At 31.1% G+C, this 21,217-nt stretch overlaps 1 protein-coding gene across 1 annotated transcript; it reads right to left on the reverse strand.

The window, feature by feature from the left end:
* Positions 1-11,805: 11,805 nt before the first annotated feature.
* Positions 11,806-20,875, reverse strand: LOC143054872 (uncharacterized). Its single transcript, XM_076227952.1, has 5 exons — positions 20,620-20,875; positions 20,103-20,129; positions 18,573-18,717; positions 17,040-17,231; positions 11,806-15,090 (listed from the first exon to the last, which is right to left on the reverse strand). Exons 2-5 carry the CDS (start codon positions 20,106-20,108, stop codon positions 14,831-14,833), a joined length of 603 nt encoding a protein of 200 aa, XP_076084067.1. The 5' UTR covers positions 20,109-20,129; positions 20,620-20,875; the 3' UTR covers positions 11,806-14,830.
* Between the last annotated feature and the right edge of the window lie 342 nt (positions 20,876-21,217).

Here is a 21,217-nt window from a genome sequence, read left to right on the forward strand (position 1 = left end):
CAATCACGTGTTCATTTCCCGTTATTGAAAATCTGCCTCACAAATGACGTCAGATGTGTTTCAATTGTTGCAACCACAATTCAATCCTCTTTTCCTTGTTGATCAACTGAATAAGTTTATTACCGGGTTTATTTTAACATGAGCTTAAAAGACAGGTGTCACGTGTACAACCTGTTTTGTTTACCTTTCGGAGCACAATAAATTTCCCGAAGTATTTTGGCGGGCTCTAACATGGTTGCTCTATCTTTAGTTTTTTCTGTGTTGTATTTTATGTACTGTTGTTGAACAAATAATTCATGGTAGCCATATATTTGTTCAAAAATTAAACATGGCCTAGTCCGTGATTTTCGAATTTTATTCTGAGCTTCATTTAGATTCTAATAGAATAAATACTGTTATTAAAAAGGTAAAGCGATGGTTGGCTTGCCGTGTGTGTGGCTGTTTTTTTTACTCCCTGTGTCTTTTCTACCTAAGGAATAGATTACCTTAGCTGTATTTCGCAAAAAATTTAGAAATTTTTAGTATTCAATGCTCTTCGACTTTGATTTTTATTTGGCTTAATACAATGTTTTTATTCGAGCGTCACTGTTGAGCTTTTTGTAGCCGAAACGCGCTGTCAATTCATGTATCTATGATTAATTTATTTAGTTAAAGCTTAAACTTTCTAATAAATCTGTTGATTTAACAAATAATTCCGTAAATAACCGGTAGGAATTTTGACCTTATTCTATATTTCTCAAACCAAACATTTGCCATTTTTAATTTACATATTTTTCTCATCAGCTACCGTCAAATCCTAAGTTTACATTACGTAAGTAAAGAGCCGCCATTTTGACTTGCTGAAATCAGTAAATCAGTAAATATGCGAATAATATATTATAATTGAAAATAAAACATCCCCTACTTCACAAATCCATTTTAATGAAATATCGTACAAGTTTCTATGGTCGCGTAACAGAACACCTTTAATTTTAGCGTTTTCATTTTTATGGCGTCATGTTTTGAAATGACTAAAATGTTCCAAAAGCAATAATGTACTCTCCCAGGATTTTATTTTATTTCTGTTTTGTAGATTACTCCGAGTTCTTGTTCATTTTTATTTTTGCGCATCCGAATAAGAATAATAGTATATTGTATCATCCATTATGGTGAGTCTTTTGTAGACGAAACGCGCGTTTGGCGTAAGCACAAAATTTAATCCTGGTTTCTAGGATGAGTTTCTTTAGTGGCTTTTTTCAATTGCAATTTCTAAAACAATAGAATCGGCATGGCATTTTTTAAAAGGATTCGATACATGTGGATTTACTTGGGAGGTTTATTGTATATTCCATTATTATGTATATCTCTGAATCTGCGCTTAGTATAGATATCTCAAGTATTTTATTACGTTGTTGTTTACAAAGCGAAAGAGCAAGTCAAATTAGAATAGTCTTTTTTTTTTTCGTTTTTATTTTTATGAAACTGTCATTTTGTGTTTTACTTAGGAGTTTCAATAACATTTTGTTGTCTTTGTCTCTCTTTTTTGGGTAACAACATTATATTTGGTCTATTCAGTGCAACACTTAACTCTTCTGATGTTATGCAATTCATACATTTTCGCAAAATGTTGCCACAAACCGAATTTGATGCATTATTTTTTTCTTTAGGTGGAACACAAGACGAGGAAAATATTATCCAGAACAGAGGTTCCAGTGACGTGAATGTATCAAACCTGAGAAATGTTCGGGAAATAAGCGAACTAAATCTAGTTGTAGATCAGAAACGAAATTATCCCGTTACCCTGTTCGGTGAAGGGGTTAATTTACAAGTAGGAACGTTTGTCATCGGTGACCAAAATATAACAATGACATCCGTGGATGGGATGTCGCAAACAACATCCAAAACCCAATCTATAGAATCTGCACCGACACACAATAATACATTATCATTACACACTAATACTTTATTTCTAGTAATGTTATTATTACCTTGTTTAGTGGTTATATTTTTACAGAATTGTCCTTATTTTACTTAGCCGTTACAGTATAGTAATACGAGCTTATACAAATGAATATCATAACATCTGGAAACATATCGCGGGTTGATAAAATATAATTTTACAAATTATGTAAATGTTTGAAAATTGAATTGATATACGTTCCCTACAAAATTAGACCACAATTCATCTGATATTCGCATTCTAATGTTAAATCTATCAAAATCGTATATATCAATTTTCCTGTACCAGATGCGCATTTCGACAATACATGTATCTTGAGGGATGCCCGTGGCCAAAAAATATTTGAAATCCAAAGTTTCTATAAAATATGAAGAGCTATAATTCAAAAGGTCCAAAAAGTATAGCCAAATCCGTAACAGGAAACAGAGCTTTGCACGAGGGAGATTACATTCCTTTATTTATAATAATTTCTTACATTTTGTAATAGCAAATTTTAAAAACACAAAACAATTCGTATTTTCATGCCAGTACCGAAATGCCAGTACCGAAGTACTGGTTACTGGGCTGGTGATAACATCGGGGACTAACAGTCCACCAGCAGAGGCATCGACCCTGTGGTTGAAAGAATATTTACGATATCAATCTTCCTGCACCAGATGCGCATTTCGACAATACATGTCTCTTGAGTGATGCCCGTGGCCAAAAATATTTGAAATCCAAAGCTTATATAAAAGATGAAGAGCTATAATTCAAAAGGTCCAAAAAGTATAGCCAAATCCGTGAAAGGAAACAGAACTTTGCATAAGGGAGATACATTCCTTAATTTATAATAATTTCTGACATTTTGTAACAAATATTTAAATAACACAAAAAAATCTGTATTTTCATGCCAATACCGAAATACCAGTACCGAAGTACTTAAAATACGATAACATGTAAAGCAGGCAATGATGTACACAAATAAAAGTGACCGAATTCTTGTTCACTGTTAACCTTTATAAAGTATGTTATGAAGTATCATCATATACACACCTTACTTTTAAATATCAAGAACGAACACAAATGCGGCCACTTTAGTTCAAGACGGAAACTCAAATGCCAAAATTGTGAAGATTTCAATAACTTAGCATGACTTATTGATGCTAGTAGCAAAAATATATGCAATGCATTGTCAAAAACAGCCAATATTTATGTAACGGAGGTTTTCTACATTTCAATGAATAGTTTAAAGCTTAAAATTTTAACAGTTTTGTAACTGCTATATTTTCGGGTCAAAATGGGATCTTAATGGATATACCCCTTTATGTAAGTTAATAAGAACTATAAACATTTTTATGGTATATACTATACTTAAATACATCTATGTATAATTTGAAAAATGTAACTTTAAGTATTCTGTATACAACTATGCATTTGTCGATGAGAGCTTGATGAATTTAAAACTGTTTTAACTAAATACCTTTTTAGGATCAATATCAAATAAAAGTTACCAAAGCTGGTTGTATACAAATAAGGAAATGTGGTGTGAATGCTTATCAGACAACCATCCACAAGAGTTTAAAAGAAGTGAAAAAAGTCAACTGTAGGCAAAAGTACGATCTTCAACCATTTAAAAAATATATACCATTTATTAGTAGTCGGAAACAAAAAATGCCATGGCATGAAAATCGTATAACAAGTCGAACGAGAAAACGTACGGCCTAATTTGTCACAAAACAACTAACGAAAAACAAGTATGATAGACATGAACCAAGGACAACCAGTTATCTGAACAAAACGTACCAAATCAATATATGTATGCACGTTGTAAACTGCTGAAACCTAATGTTTAATGTCCACGGTCAATCATCTGTTTTTTAATAATATCAGATTATTGTGCAGCTTTAAAAATATTTACAACTTATCGTGCAATCAAATGGTGTGCATTTGTATTATAATTTCATTGTACATACTCCTTTCTTGTACTAAGTAGCTATGCATGAATGTCTAGAAGGATATGATTTCATTGTATTGTTATAAAATATGCAAACAAGAATATTTTCACGGGCTATTTTGAAATAACATGCTGTGTTTCAATTTATAGAAGTAATATGTTTGTAATTAGTTTTCACATTGATTTTTGTATATCCTGTTATTACAATCTTTGGTTCTAAAAATATTTTTGCAAGTTTCAAGCTTCTCTTTTGAATAAAGCATTTTAAGATATGACTTTTATTTACTCTTTACTAGATAGTCAATGAAAAGTTATATACTATGAAGTAAAATGGTCAGGGCAAGCCCCTCGCTCTAATTTCATAGTAATTACCTTTTCAAACACATATCTTGACATGCCATGACTTCCAAAAAAATACCTCGAGAAGGAAGTGTTCATTTAATAGATCTTGAAAACCCTATTGTGTTAATTGCTTATACCTATTTCCGGACCGCTAAAGTTAAGTATAAAGGTCTATCTTTCACGGTGGTGTTTGACTATGACAAAATATTACTGTTACATTGTTTGCTAGAGCGTTTGGTATTGTTGACTTTCCTTTTTAGCTCATCTTGCCGCAATCTCTATTGCAGACCAATACCAAAAATTTCCAATGACTCTGTACACCAACAAACATGACCTATATTGCTAAAAACAGAACAAAGGGATACACTGGAAGTTGGGTTTCTTATATCGCTATAGGTTTGACTCTCCCTCTGGTATCTATCTTTTGCATACATAGAAAAAATAAAACAAAGGCAAATAATTTCAGTGTGTTTAGATCTACATTCAAAATTTTATTTATCAGAACTGTCAGACAAAATAATAATTTGATATGAGTTATAACCGTAAAATGGTACAGTCTTTTCATGTTAAATCATACAAGAGACTATCAATGTAATGTTTAAATATAATGCCTTAAAGATAACAGAACAATACAAAAGTTAAAGACAATGTGATTGTCCACAAATATCGTAAAAAGATAGGTGCCACATGCTTCAATAAACATGTTAACAGTTTCACCTTATTGAAAAATATTTCAATGAGAAAAAAGTACATGTATATGACAAGGTCTAAGGAGAATGAAAACTGTTTTCTGTTTAATAGATAAAGTAGGATGTGGTGTTATTCATCTGGCGAAAATAAGGATTTTTTTTTTATCAAAAATATATAAATAAAATGAGGAAACAACCAATAGGTCTTCACTACCGTGCGAAAATGTTCAGCTAGCCGATTAACAAAAATGTGCAGTCAAAATGGGAGTCATTCTAACTCCAAAACCTATACATGCACTAACATTAAAAAGCACATAAGACCAACAAAGGCCAGAGTATCCTTACTAGAGACAGGCGCATACAATAATTGAAATTCAAATGACACAGTTTTGTCGTGCGTTAATCAGAATTAACATTTTATGCATACAAGTACATGTTATTAGTTATAAATGATGATAAAGAAAATCTTTTTTTTTTTAAATCGAATAATGTGAGCATCAAACATTGTTTTCTATACACAATAAATGTTTATTGTTCTTGTTTGAAATGGGTTTTGTGCTATGTTGGAGATGAATTCAGATATTTTCTTTTTAAAAAAGCCCTTAAATTTCAAATTATTTCGTTTAATTAATATGGATGTGTAAAACGATGCTCTAAAGATCAAAATATTGATGTCATGTATGAAAAGGTTGTAATTCTATTCATATAACCCATTGACATATATTGTTGTGCCGGATATGTAAACACGATTGTTCAAATGTATATATTAACGTAATAATTTGAAGCTTTTATATAGATGGAAAAGTAAATTCAAGCTAAATACTCGCAATTTAATTTCATATATATATATATTATACATTCTGTAACCGTTTGGGTTTATCATTGATATTAATATATTAATATATAATGTATTCGAAAAATAGAATTGTATGTATCTTTGTTATCTTTATAAAATCGAAATATAATATTGAAAAAAACTACTTTTTACTCTACGACAATTATTAGGTGATATTTTATCCTTGGTATTTTTTGTTTTTCGTAACTTTGGTGTCTTCCATTTAAATCTAGCAAATATCCGACAGTAGTTAAAAAAAAAACGATTGGCCAAATAAATCAGGAAAGTTTAGAATACTCATTTCTTGTTCACCTCTCACAGAATCTTTATTTTTAGTAAAAATAAAAGTGTCTGACTATCATTTGAAAATGTTATTCTACTATGAAGTAATCCAATCAAAGAAATGGTTTATGTTTTAACCAAAATATTCTCCCCCTTTTATGTTTTAATACAATTTTTCCTCATAGACTAATTCAGGTTATATGTTTTTTACTCTCATATGAAGTTCCAGACTTAAATTTTGAAAAACATATATAACTTACATAAACCTGAAGCTAGAGGTAATAATTTAGAACATTTCGACGAAAGTTTGTTTATGATAAAAACAAATAAATCTGGAAAGAAGTTATTGTTCAGTCGTTCACTGAAACACGAATTTTGTTTTGAGGTTAAAGACACTCTGAGTTCAGTATTTTTGTGATTTTACTTTTTTTGACAGCACATATTTAATATAAAGAAATACAATCGAGTGATCATTTGCAACGGATTGTTTCCCTCATTTAATCATGTTTTGCGAAAACAAAACTTAGTTTATTACAGTAAAAACTTATTTACAGAGGAGGTTCAACATGTTGCTTATAACATGCATAAAACTTTAATATCTTTGTCACATATATTGATAAAGCACCCTTAGCCAAATGTACTGTATTTCTATTGATCATCTGTTTGTAAAAGATACGCAGATGTAGTTTTTTGAGATTGCATTATACGATTATACACGTTTACATAAGCGGCAGCAGCTGCCAGAACACCTATATAGTAAGTATTATATGTCTTTTTCGATATAAGAACATAAGTGGTTTTTTTTTTAATCCTGAGCAAAATTTTACAAGGCAATTTTCTGTTGTTCAACAAGTTAAGTTAAAGTAGCTTCTACTTTTGAAGGATTTTATAAAATGATGAAATGTATTCAGCATTATTCCTCACTCTATACAATGTTAGGCTTGCTTTTATAAAAAAAAACCACTGATGTTGTCTCTACTCTCTAAGAACAATATGCAGATTGCTCATTTTAAAATATTAGAGACATTAATTTCGTGTCCAGCGTGTCTAAAAACATATTGTTTGCCCCTGTTTACTGTTTGTTTCAATTTTAATAATATGCGAAATAAGTGAAATAAAAGTATTTAATCTTATAACATTATTTGTTTTTCTTCTTAGGATTAATACATACATGACAAGAAAATATGTTAATATTCAAATAGGTATGTCAGGGTTATTGTTGTTTTTTTTTTTTTTTAATTTATTTGATATAACCTATACCTATAGTAATCGATCTAGAATATCACATGTCATTATTTATATGTCAGACTTATTACGTTGAAGAGAAAATATATTGGATTCCAATATGTTCAAAATTGTTACAAATTACTTAATAACAGTATATTAAGTATTCTTTTAATCGTATGTGTTCTTATAGCCATTCATAAAATCTGTTTCCCAAGAAAAAATTTCAACACTAAATGTTATAATAGAGTAGTGTACATTTATCTTAGATTTTAGAGAATAAAGCATCTATCTATTTATCTGTCTCATAATTCATTTTCTTTGTTTAATTGTGTTCCTACATCGAGACGTATAGTCAGTGTCGTTCAAAGTGGCCATCAGATTTTTTATCCTCTTTTTTAAACGCCCAATCGACAGAAGTTTAACAAATTGGATCAGGTTGGTTTTTCTTTCTGTACACTTAATCTCGTCCTCGATTCCTATGTGATGTACGTATATCTCAATTTTTCGTATGTGTTATGTTGAATGGTGTTTATTTTAGTTTTTCCAGTTTAACTGTCTGTCTTTATTTGTACGTTTTCACCGACAACCATCGACAATTTTGTTTACTCATCTGAACCAAATGATTAAAGCGATCTAATGCAATTAATCAGTATCTGTCGTCATCAATTAACTTTTAAAAGAATCTTACATGAAAATTGATACTAACTTGTTCACAATCAGTCTTGGTTACCTAAAATAAATCTCACAAACCAGTATCATCACTACTCGAGGGTTACGAACATGATGTTCCTTTAACTAATAATCTTAATCGATTTGACAAGAATAATCTTAATGCTAAGACTTGCTTATGTATGCTGCATTTCATCTCTAAGGCCACAAATTTTACCACAATTCAGTAGGTTGATCGATTTCAATGTAACGAATACTATGCAAAATAATCCAAATGTCCTGGTCGATAGGCGTCCGCTGCCGCACAATACAGATTCAAATATTTGTTCTTATTTTTCGTTTTTGAAAATAGTCATCAAAGGTACCAGGATTATAATTTAGTACGTCACACTCGCGAACGTGAAGAATGCGACAGTCTTTCTCTCACAAAGATGTTTTCAAATGGATATGTCGTTGTATTTATCATACGCCGAATTGCACGATGATATAACTTTCTTTCCGGTGTTGTTCAAATTATTGCTATGACAAATGTTTTCAATCTTTATTTATAAGTAGTAACAAGGAGATATGGAGTATGCAGGTTTTCGATGTGTCCTATCCAAAATATGTGTAACATTTTTGTTTTTGTTTATTATTTAGTACATAAACTAGACCGTTAATTATCTAGTTTCAATTATATTTTTGCTTTGGGGTCTTTGAAGCTAAATTTGCGGTATGGACTCTGCTCATTGTTCTAGACCATACGGTATCTCATAAATGTTATTTTTGTGTCGTTTGGACTCTTATGGCAATTAAACAAAACCCTTCTTTTTTTATAAATCCCTGAATAACCAAATATCATACAACGTACGGTTTACTATAAGGCCATGTAATGAAAGTATAACATGTCTAGTTCGCAATATCATCCAGTGCTCCATTTTGTTAGCATTGCTTCACCCTTCTGCACATAATTTTTCATCAATAAAAAAAGGGGGAAGCCAACTATGCAGCAAGGCAACAGTCAATTAAGCTGTTAGTATTGTTAAGATTTCCTTCTTGCGATCACTAAGTGGGAGCTGTCTTTAGAACGAAAACATGTTTCTATCATATAACTATCAATTGCTCCATGTGTTGTACATTCTGTGCATTTAAATATTCGGCTTACAGTTTTGCTGGGTATGGAACATCAAATAAAGTGTTCCGGACGCGTATTTTTTTTTAAATGTTAGTTTCGTATGTTGTTGTAAAGACATTATAAATGTATATGTAATGTTTCATTTTAAGAGTTACATTAAACCTTAAAATAATTCTATTAAATATTACCGGGTTATTATGATTGTGATACAATTTTGGAAACTAAAGATATATCTACATGAACACGAACTTTACATTTCCAACGCCTTGAAATACAAATATATCATTAAGGAATCTTGGCTGAATTAAAGGGGGCGACTCATGTCTTGACTCAAAACACACCGGAATTGTTTTGCCATTTGATTAGGGACTGTCCGTTTTGAATTTTCCACGGAGTTCAGTATTTTTGTAATTGTACTACTTAGAAGTTGACACGAGTTGCAATACTATTCAAGACTATATTTTTACCATTTGTAGTATTTCCAAAAATGCTTTGTTTAGAAATATGATTTTGCGGGAATTTTTCACTTTAATGTCATTTATAAAGAATTGTAATTTGGCCACAAGGTGTTCGATGATGCTCATATGCACTAATATTGAATATGCAAGTATCTTTATTCATACAAAATTTGCGTGTTGTACATATATCAAATATATACCTCTTTTGTGGGGAAAGAAGCGCAAACAATTGAAATTGTAAATTATAACATTATAACATTAAAAGAAGATTTATACAAAACAACAAAGTACAAGCCTTCTATTGGCTTGTATAACATTGTACTTGACATTTCGCAAAAGTACTCACAATAGTTTGTCTCGCATACGAACGCGCGAGTGCTGTAACAGTTGGTGTCGTACGGTACTCCTAAATACCCAAATATAGACGAAATTTGAGATTTTGCATGGTTTTATGGCAGACTGACTCTTAATAGCTCATTTGCATGACTTGATAGATCAAAATTAAGACGATATAAACCATTCATCGAACGAGTAGCTAACTGTATATTTATGCATTTCAAATCACACAAAAGACCGTTAATGTGATTTTCTAACGCGGTGTGCCTTGAAAATGACAAAACAATACATATGTATGAAACAGTGCGACAAAAAATACATATTTAATGTTATAGATAACATTTTGAAGTATACTACGTGAAACAAACTTCCAGCAATTGTGTTTCACAATTAATCAAAATATTTTGAAGTGATCATTTTGTAATTGTCGATTAATGTTTGGTTGTTTAACATTGCAAATTTGTTGTTATTAAGGTCTTTCTAAAACGTTTTCTCATGCATATTAAGTATGAAAACAAATGAACAAAGAATCCCATTCAAATGTTTCTGATTTATGAAATGAAATATTATCAATTTCAATTCGGAACTACCACAACTGCTCTGAACTCGGAATACAAAAAAAATGTTGTTTTTGTATTTTCGGTCTCAACAGTTATGAACTATGTAACGAATTTAAGATTTGAACGTTAAATATGGTATTATTATATAGATTAAAATGACTAACTGTACATACTATCACGTCAAACTATTTGTATGAGATACAACATTACCGTGACATATGTCCAAAATAATATCAATTAATGGAAAATTGTGCATAAAAAATTATGGGCAATAAACAGGAAATAGGACATCACAAATAAACTACAGTTAATGTAAAACCGTATGCATAAAAGCTAGAACATATTAAAAAGTGAAAATAATATAATATTAAGAAAAGGACTTGTTTGTACATATATTTTGGCGTTAGTTTTCTCGTTTAAAATATTTAGCAATTCATATGCGGTATAGACTTTGCTCATTGTTGAAGGCTGTATGGAGACCTATAAATGTTAATTTCTGTGTCATTTGGTCTCTTGTTAGGAGGACAGAGGCTCCTGACTTGGTACAGGCACAAACATGGGACGGGGTTAAACACCTATATAAAAAATATAATGTGTTCTTCATATAAAACAGGACTGCACATACAGAAATGTCGCTAATGAGTGAAAGTATCAAGTATCAAGTGTAAAACAATTGCATCATAGCGTGTTCATATAAAAGTCGGTAAAATGAGGCATATAACCTCTAATGCCGGCTCCATGAGAAGAAATACACATGCATGCAGTACATATTTTTCGGAAAACTTTGTGTGGCTGTAACTTGTAAAACATTAATACATTACGGGTTATGGTCTTCTCATGTATGCTTTGATGGTATGATACTAAACCCCTAACGGAAGGGATTGTGCTTGATAATGTTGTGATGAAGACATACTCTTTCAATCAGTTTAATTGGAATCGGGAGCTGGCATGTCAGTTAACTGCTAGTAGTCTGGTGTTATTGATGTTTTATTGTCATTTTGTTTGTTTTCTTTTGTTTCATCTTCTGTCATCATACTCGGACTTCTCTTGAACTGAATTTTAATGTGTGTATTGTTATGCGTTTTCCTTTCTACATTGGGTAGAAGTATAGAGAGAGGGTCGGGATCTCACAAACATGTTTAATCCTGCCTCAAGTCTGCGCATGTTCTCAGCCAGAAGCCTCTGACCTTTGTTAGTCTTATATTATTTTTAATTTTAGTCTCTTGTTTATAATTTGGAGTTAAGTATAGCGTTCATAATCACTGAACTAGTATATATATATGTGTGTGTAGGGGTCAGATAAAGAATGCCTCCGGGTGCGGGAATTTCTCGACATTCCCATGGGAACCAACTGTGCTCGTCTTCCTGCCGACTTGTATCTTTATGTTATTGAGAATGAGGGTGATACTGGAACGTGCAATGAAGAACGAAAAATGCTAGCAGTATCATTTCACTTTAATCAAAACAATCAAATTAAATCAAATCAAGTTTATTGTTCAAAACAGACCTCCAGCCCACATAATTTATAAATTCACAATATAATATCAACTACAGTTAAAAAAAACATATATGAAACAATAAAACACACACATATTACCCACATATATATATATATATATATCAATTTATAAAAGGTTTTTTTATAAACTTGTATTTGTACTTAATTTATTTATTTATTAAGTATATTCATTTTATCAAGTCATAGTGACAAGACTTCTTCTCTACAGCATTTAGCTTTTTTCAAAAATACAGCCAGATTTTTCAAAGTAATAAAATTTTCTGTTCTAAAAAGGCTAATTAATGTATCTCTGTTACTATTACTTTGACACCATAATGGTTAAAAATTGGACAAATTAGTAGAAAATGGAATTCATCTCTTATTTTATTTGTATTACAAATTTTACACATTTAACTTTAACATCCGCTATATAGGTTATGTTCTCTCACTGAATAATTTAAAATTTGATGACTATGTTGAACTCATCTGTTTAATCGAACGTATGATATGGAGTATAAGTTCAGTCTACCTCATATCTTAACTTTCATCTAAAATTTGACATTGAGGGTCGGTTAAAATACAAAACTTTTCCACGACGGAGATGATTTTAGCTACCAAATTGTGAACTTTCCATTTCTATAAAGCAATATTACAGCAGCGCTTGCATACATAGTATATATCTTCGAATTGACACGATATTCCAGGGTTTGTATTTCCTATTATAATTTGCTTGAAAGAGAGTTGCAGTCAACAAGGAAGCTGTCAAACCAAGAGTTTCAACTGAAGAATTTGAAATCATCCCTTCGTACATTTTACGGACGACATCACGAATTTGGTTGACCACTATGAAATATCTTTTTCACAGTTGATAGCAGGTATGGTCCTTATATCGAAACTACAATCCCGTTCCCTTTTCACGAATGTGACCTACAGAGTCGGACTTGTTACGGGCTTTGTACAAACATGAGTAGTACGACGGATGCCACATGCGGCGCGGTATCTGCTCACCCGTCCAGAGCATCTGAGATCACCCCGGTCTTTTGTGAGATAGTGCTTAGTGTTTAGTTTTCTATGTTATGTTTTGTGTACTGTTGTTTGTCTGTCTGCCTTGAACAATAAATGTATCGCTTTAAATCATTTAAAAAAACATTTAATATTGAAACAAATTGTTTTTAATCAATAAATACAAAAGTTCCAAATAAGACCTCCTCATTTATTGACTACAATCATGGAATTGACAATAAGTGTCGGTTAAGAACAAAATTGAACTACAAAACCAGCTTCCCAATTGTGCAGTTTCTACTTATAGTGTTGTGAAGTGAATGCATGATTTCGTGATTAAATTGGTAGGAGATGTCAATACCAAGTAAAGTTGAACAAATGTAAATTCATCAAACATGTAAAACATTGTACCCTTTTAAATCATTCTTATTGTCAATAACTACACAATAAGTAATCATGTGGACAAAATAGTAACATGAAGACATTTTATCTTACATGTTGCTTTGTTAACCTACATTATTTGACGGGGTCATTGAAACTATATCAAAGGAGTAATTCAATATAGTTAAACTTAGATAAGTATATGCATCCTATACCCATGATGTGTTAGTAAAGTCAGTTGCTTATGATTTCTTTTCAATTTACATTCATCATGCATCAGTGTTATTGCTTTGACATCAATATAGCATAGAATATCGAAAAATGTTATATTGACTAAATAATGCCAGCAAGCTGAAAATTGCATTGATTTCTTCCTTCCGTTTGCATGAAAAATGAGATAAAAAAAATAGCATATAGAGAGAGGTCTTTAGTATGTTTTTTGTATTCTTGTTAATATTTTGGTATTATAGTTTATATGATCAAATGACAAATAAATCCAAATCAAAAGTAAAAGTAAAATAAAATGTCTAGACATCAATCCGAGCATACGTAAGGCCTTCCCCTTAGAGCCAGATTGGTGAATAATGCGCAATTATGTTGACGACCATATATATGATTTTAAATGAAAAATAAAGTACACGGTGTGTTTTTACAGTCTCATTTGTATCGTAAAAATCTCGATATATTTGAGAGAGCTATCATATTTTTTTTATCGCTTCCTATTTACAGACGACAAATAACTTTGTACATGAAGACATTATATGATTGTACTTTAATATTCCAAAACTATATATCCTTAATACTTCTTTTACAAGTATAAGTTACATCCAAAATTATTACAAAGATTTTAAACAAATGAGCTGTTTTGTTAAATGGTTTTTGCCGGATATGCTAAAAAAAGTAATAAAAGTTTCCGACCTCGGAGGTTTATGCAAAACAAAAATGTTCATAAATTGACGAAACTTCTGCCATATTTAAAATGAGTACAACACTTTTGAATTTCGCAGCCAGAGTATCCTGTTTCCACAATAAATTAATCTAATCTAACTATTATTGAAAGGGCTCTAAAAGTTATGGGAAACAACAACAAACAAACGAATACACTTCTGCTTTCAATATCCAGTAGGAGTGTAGTTGTTTCTGTAAGAATCTATTTTTACAAAATTTCTAGGTAGGTAAAATGTATCTATAGTGTTGCATTCTGACTTTACTATTAATATATATCTTATATGATTTGTGTTTTGAAAGACCAAATATCAATTTCAGAATCCGACAATTATTAAAAACTGACTTTTCGTAAAAACAATTAAAAACATCAATTATGAAAGTTATCTTTAACAAAACAGATTAATATGATGGCCAAACATTTTTTGAGCAAACAATTACCTAGGTGAAAATAAAATGATCATTGTTATTTAAACAATGCCAAAAGGTCTGACAAATCTGTTATGATTTTAGAATATGAATTGTGTTAATCAATGAAATTAAGTCATAAACCTTTATTGAACAAAGATGAGTTTAGTGTCATCTGCATCCAATTGAAGTTCAAAGTAACGTTTTTTCTTTCAAATACTCGTAGAGTTTGAACTAGTTTCCGACATTTGATCTATGGATGTTACTGTTATATATTGGTTTCCCATAACTATGGTTCCGACACTGACGTTACATCCTGGAGAAAACAGGCTGAATGATGCTTCCTTCTTCTGCTCTACAGACACATTCAGTTCTTTTATGTGCTGAACATTTTCCAAGTTTGGTATTTCCTCTTCACTAGATAAATTAGAGAGAGCCCTTTCCCTTTTAACTTTTTTAATGCTTGAACATTCTACAAAATTCAAATATTTTATGACATTTGTATTGGTCGGTATGCATCATTTTATTACCGTTTTCCATTAACATTACATTTTTCACCTTCCCTGACTTTGGTGTTTTGTTAAAACCTTCCTATAGATTATTCATTGCATGCGTTAGTACTTTCAATGTATCAATAAAAGTAGGTGTATGCAGTTAAATTCCCGTGCTTTATTCGTATTATTAACTCAAGTACTTTCAGCATAGTATAAAATTATGAAGCATCGATCAATAATCAATCATTTGGCATTGCTTAATGATATATATAAGTTTTTCTCTTTATTTGAATTCTAAGAAGCAAGATTTAGGTTGCAGGAATGTAAAAAAAACCTCATTAACCTGTGTTTAAGAAAAAGAATCAAACACATGATGCAAATATGCGAATGTTGTATTGGCATGTAAACGTGTTTGGAGGGGGCTGAGTGTTGCCTGTTTGTGTGGTGCTTTGGACCTGCAATTTTCTTTTTTTTTAATAGGGTGTGTTATAGGGGCAAAGGCCAGCCATACGAATTGGCTGATTATTGTCCTTAAGGCTACTTCACATTTTTTGGCTATAATCCAATTATGTATATGCCAACAGATATAATATCTAAAGATAACCGTCGGCAAGAAATTGGTTATCATAGTCAACCAAAACGTGACGGAAGATACCAGGACATTAACAACGTATAAGCAACTGAACGCCTTTGCAAAAAATGAAAGATGATCATAATTCAATCAAGTTCAGAGAACATTTCGTAAACAACTAGAACTGAAAAACACGAATTACCACTAAAGAACGAGGGTTGTCTCATGTGTTTTGGAAAGTAAGGCAGATACTGCTCACCGAGTTGCCCTTATTGTGATACTCAAGGTAAGTCAAAATTCACTTATGAGTGTTTTTCGGAAATTTCACAATGGACGAAAACGTGTGTAGTTTCACCAGTTAGGCATTAAAGTCCGTAATCTTCTTTTGAATACTAGATATAAAATCGCACAACTAATGGTAACCATGAAACTGTACGACTTTGCAATCTTTGGTGCAATGACTTTCTTGTAAGTGGCGACATTCATTAAAATATGTCTCATCTAATATATGAATTGTAAAGGACTAAGCCTATTGCAGAGTGCTGGCTTTGTAGTTTTGATGTAGTATCAATGTACACTAATTGCCCGATTAATGAAATATTATCGGCCGTTACAATTTCGTATAATCAGTTTGATAAATCATATTACAAATCAGATGCCACACCTACGGATGATTTAATCTATCTCCTCTGGTCAATTTTAAAGAACAATATTTTGATTTTAATAAGCAAACAATTAAGCGCACCGAAAGGAGCAGTGCCAAAACCCGCAAACCTGGATTATGCTTATGTATAAAATTATGAAAGAAATCATTTCTAAGGTATCGTGATGATATTATATTTATATATCACGGCAACATGACGGACATAAAGGATTTGTTGAAGTAATCAATAATCGTTATCCTTTCCTAATAAATTGATATCACAACCCTATTGATGGCAGGCCTACAATGCTTAAACCCATTCATAATTGTTATAAATTTATCATAAGCATATAATACAAAAACCGCCGATACACTAAATTTGTGTCGGATTGATGTAGAGCAATTACAAGTCAAGTAATACTAGCATCACGTGAACATTATTTTGTAATATAATTGTAATAAAATACTTATAGAATGTATATGGAGTCCTCCGTATTAGATGTTTTGCTATTGGAATTCGGATTGATGTTAGAACGCTTGGATGTTAGGTTTCAATTTTATACAAAGTTTATGACTATACAGAATTTTCTATCAGAACTAGCATTAACGTTCCCTACAGTGTCTCTTATAATCAAATTAGCCACTACATAAAAAACGCAAACCATGAAAAAAAGGTTTATATATCCATCAGTAAAGAAAATATTGAAACATACCCTTTATATATTCGTGTTCTGTTGCGGTTGATCTTTTATTTTTTTTACGTCCATCTACATCGCTGGTAGTATGATCTATGCCCACATGTGGTTCTGTAGAATTCTGGACTTTAACCAGATTTTTACATTGTTTGTCACTGGAACGTGAATATATTATCTCATACTCTTTGTCCTTCCTTGCTTTGGAACATTCTTTAAGTGAAATGATAATGTAAATATTTTGTAATTTGTTTTTAAATTTTCGATTGCACAACTCTTTCTGTTCAAAGGTAAAATTTGAACGATTAAACTAAGTGGCTGATTTATGAACAAAATTATAAAACGAAACACAATTATAACAGACATCCACGAACGAAGACCAATGAATTAACGGCGCATTTCTTGTCACAGCCGTATTATGAATGTGGTAGTTTTAAACATATATTTAAGTTCGCAACCTGTTCTAATATGGAACAGTTTTGTAACAGCAAAAAAAAAGAAAAAGTATAAAACGCAGTGTTGAATGTTTAAAATTAAACTCAAAAAGTTAAAAATGAAAATAAAGAGACACAATACAAAGATAAAACAGGTTCTAGGCAGTACCCATTTTACTTTCCATTGGAAGTAGAGTAGGCAGATTTAGAAATGAATATACTGGAGTTTTACACACTACACTTTGAATGGAAATGCATATACCATCCCACAAAATGCATTATTAAACGCTGTGATAATTGCAAACACCGACAAATATATAAAACTTCTGACCATGCTTTATCCACCACTAAAATGCATAAGTATAGTCACGAGTTTACATATATTCAGTTTAATAAATACAACCTAAGTATCTAGTTACTGTTTTACAGGGGGTTTATTTTACAGAACCAATACAGAAAACCTATTATAAATTGAAAAGTCTGTTAAATAAGTGTATATTGACGGATCATAGAGAAATACACAGGAAAATAAATAAAGGAATGAAACATTTTTGATATCTTTATCACCAAACCTTAGATCGCGATATCCATATGTGTTGGAGTTTGAGTTGCTAAATCTGGAGCTTTCTATGTGTTTTGAATACTCTTGTTTGTTTGTTTGTTTGTCTTTTTCGATTTTGACATGGCGTTTTTAGAATTTGTTTGCCTTATGAGTTTAAATGTTCCTTTTGGTAACTTTCTTTTGTATACATGGTCCTCATAACTCTTCTAATCATTAACTGATCAGTCTCGAAAAAACGGAAAGATCCTTTAAATCTCGTGTAAAAAAATATGTTTCGTCTTGAACATGCATGAAATATTTGTCACTGGACGTTAGGCAACTACAATCACCAATCAATTTATCGTGTAAAGAAAAGAAAACCCATCATATATGAGCAATTGTTGTGGTGAAAGCTTATTAATAACAGAAAGAGCACATTGAGCATGTTGAGTAAATGAAAATAAATTAGAATATTGAGGAATTGTCAATAAAATAGAAATACAAAAAATCGGGGAAAATAGAAAAAAGGGCTTTCACAACATGTGTCCTCCTAAAAATGCCTTTGTGTCCTCCCCATACCTGCATATGGTCCTCCTTGTGACGAATTATTCATATGATTGTCTTCTTTCTCGTTGTTTAGAGGTTGTTCATCTGACTCATCTCTCTCTCTTGAATTCATTCTCATTGAATCATCTAGTTTTTTTGAATTCTCAATCAGCAACAGCTGAAGTTTAATAATAAATCGATATAACACACATGTTGATATATCTCTATTACATATAACAAATTCGTGAACCAAACGTTAGACAGAAACCCTCTATAGTGAACATTTGAATAAATGTTCATGAAAGTACAGGTCAGGTTTAGTTTAAACTATACCTATTTTCCCACCTTTCTTAATTTGTTTTCCAAAATTACACCATTAAAAGGGTCCATGCATCATACGCCAATATCTTGTTGAAATTCACCGTTACATTTTATGCTAAGTGTATATTGATTATGACCAGTTTTGGCGTACCCTTTACAACTGTCAAAACATTTGTATGCATATATTAACATTAGGTAAACTCATGTTTAAATACGTTGTAGAAACATATAAATCAATCAGAAAATTCAGAGTAATAATTGAAGCCCGAATATAAAATAATTGTTTCAAATCAAAAGTAAATAAGTTAACAATTCTTACCATCTAAGATAATATATTTATTTTTCAAACTTTGCCAAATATATTTAATTGTTTAAAACATGCAATACAATGCTAAAATAATCATTGTTTCTAAATCTAGGAAATCACAAACTTATTTTGAATTTGAACTTTTTGAAACTTACAACTATTTGAAACGATTTGACTCAGAGATTAAATATAATAAAATACTGTTTTTTTTACATAATTCTTCTCCTTCGACAAAACCTTCTACATCATTTATTGTAATGTGCTTTATATACACCGGAAAGTCCCAATAATAACTGGTGTTAAGATTAAAAGGTTTATAAGGAAAAACACTATTAAGGTTTGGACGAATACCAAAGGACAAATTATCATCTTTAACAAACATAACATTGGTTTCCTCTCCGAAGACAACAAACTGCAAATGTTTAGACAGTCAATCACTTTCTAAGAATTCTATATATGTCTAAATTTAGGTTATCTATGTCATTCTGTTTGCATCAGTGTGTACCATGCTAAATGTTCCGAGCATATATGTATCGTCTAGAAATATAGCTGTTTGTACTTAAAAACTAAATACATACAGTTTAGTACAGTTTATCAACCAATAGCTTATAACTTCCTTATTTAATCAGTGTTTTCCCGATTGATTTATTCCTAAATCGCCAAGATTTTATATAACATCAACTACGATATAATTAAATTTTGTGCTATTGTGTTTTCTTAATAAGAATGCATTGCTGTTAGAAATTTGTGATGATAAGTGGGGGAAAATGCTTGAATGTGTCGTATATACAAATATTATAATAATATCCCATATCATCAACAGCAAACATAATGGAATTGTAATTACAAAAAAAAAAAAAAAAAAATATCTATCGAATTACTTAAATTTTGTCTCTTTAATTGCGATCATTATGATAATTTATTAGATTACTTACCTCCATTCTGTTGAATTTACAATCAATCTGTAATTAGGAATGCAATTGGATATACATTCGATTAGACCCTTCCCATCTAACGAGGAAGACTAATGTAATACATGTTGTATCTTCATAAAGATTAATTAAGATTATTAAGATAAATAGATGCATGCTGTATTTGTGCATTTTTGTTGGTCTTTTCGTCGCTTTGCCTGTGTTATGTAATCATGGTAATGGCAGGATATGTTTGTTTTCGAAATACGAGACAGTTTGAACATCAGTTTTGTATCTTTTTTCTAATGGTAGTACTAAGTGGTCGTGAATGCATCATATTTTCTTTCAAAATGAAGTATCGAAATCTTAATAAAAGTAGTTTGTAATCCTAAAACTTGGAACAAATTGTAAAGGGTGTTAGCTAAACATCTGATATACTAGTAATACAAAAATCAGTTAACGATTAGCTTTGTGTTAACACATTAAAAAAGTGCGTTTTGTAGACAATGCCTATGTATTTAAGTGATAAAACAATAAATACCTCCTCCAATTTTGTTTGGATGCCAGATATTTCGGTGCTGTATTTATAACACAGAGTTTCATCCAGCGGTCTCCTTTTCAGTATAACCAGGTTGTTTTCTAACGACGGATCTATACTTAGAATCAACGTTGTAATATCAGACCATACACAATTGTATTCTTTCTGATTGATAGTTCCCTTAGAATTATGGCTAAAATAGTTGTTTTTTATTTCCCGCAATTGACTTATCACTTTTACTACATTTGGAGATAATTGACAGCAATTCAGTAAAAGTACACTCGAAAGCGTTATGTCTAGCTCGTCTAGCTGAATATTATTAGCTGTATACTTGCAAAAGCAACGATGGGGCGGTTTTCCCGATATATTGTCAGAATACATCAATCCCCATAGACAATAGCTCAATGGTAATGAAACACGATTAGTGCAATTGTTACGGTCTTTGCAGCACATTGCGTTTCTATATCTTAAGTGGAACAGTGTATGCAACACTATGTTGCATTGGAGAAAGTCTTTCAAACACATGCAACCCGTTCTTAAGTAATACGACTCTAATTGTCTTTGGAACATCGGATTAACAATCTCTATGATGACAGATCCT

This window comes from Mytilus galloprovincialis, chromosome 12 (assembly GCF_965363235.1).
Source record: "Mytilus galloprovincialis chromosome 12, xbMytGall1.hap1.1, whole genome shotgun sequence".
In the NCBI taxonomy this organism is placed as follows: Eukaryota; Metazoa; Mollusca; class Bivalvia; order Mytilida; family Mytilidae; genus Mytilus; species Mytilus galloprovincialis.

What these genes read in the sequence shown, in the direction of transcription:
- LOC143054872 (XM_076227952.1), bottom strand. An exon ending in ACAAGGAGGACCATATGCAG is followed by an intron (nt 17,232 to 18,572) that starts GTATGGGGAGGA and finishes TTTCACTTAAAG; the next exon opens with AATGTTCCAAAGCAAGGAAG. An exon ending in AGAACACGAATATATAAAGG is followed by an intron (nt 15,091 to 17,039) that starts GTATGTTTCAAT and finishes TGAATTTTGTAG; the next exon opens with AATGTTCAAGCATTAAAAAA.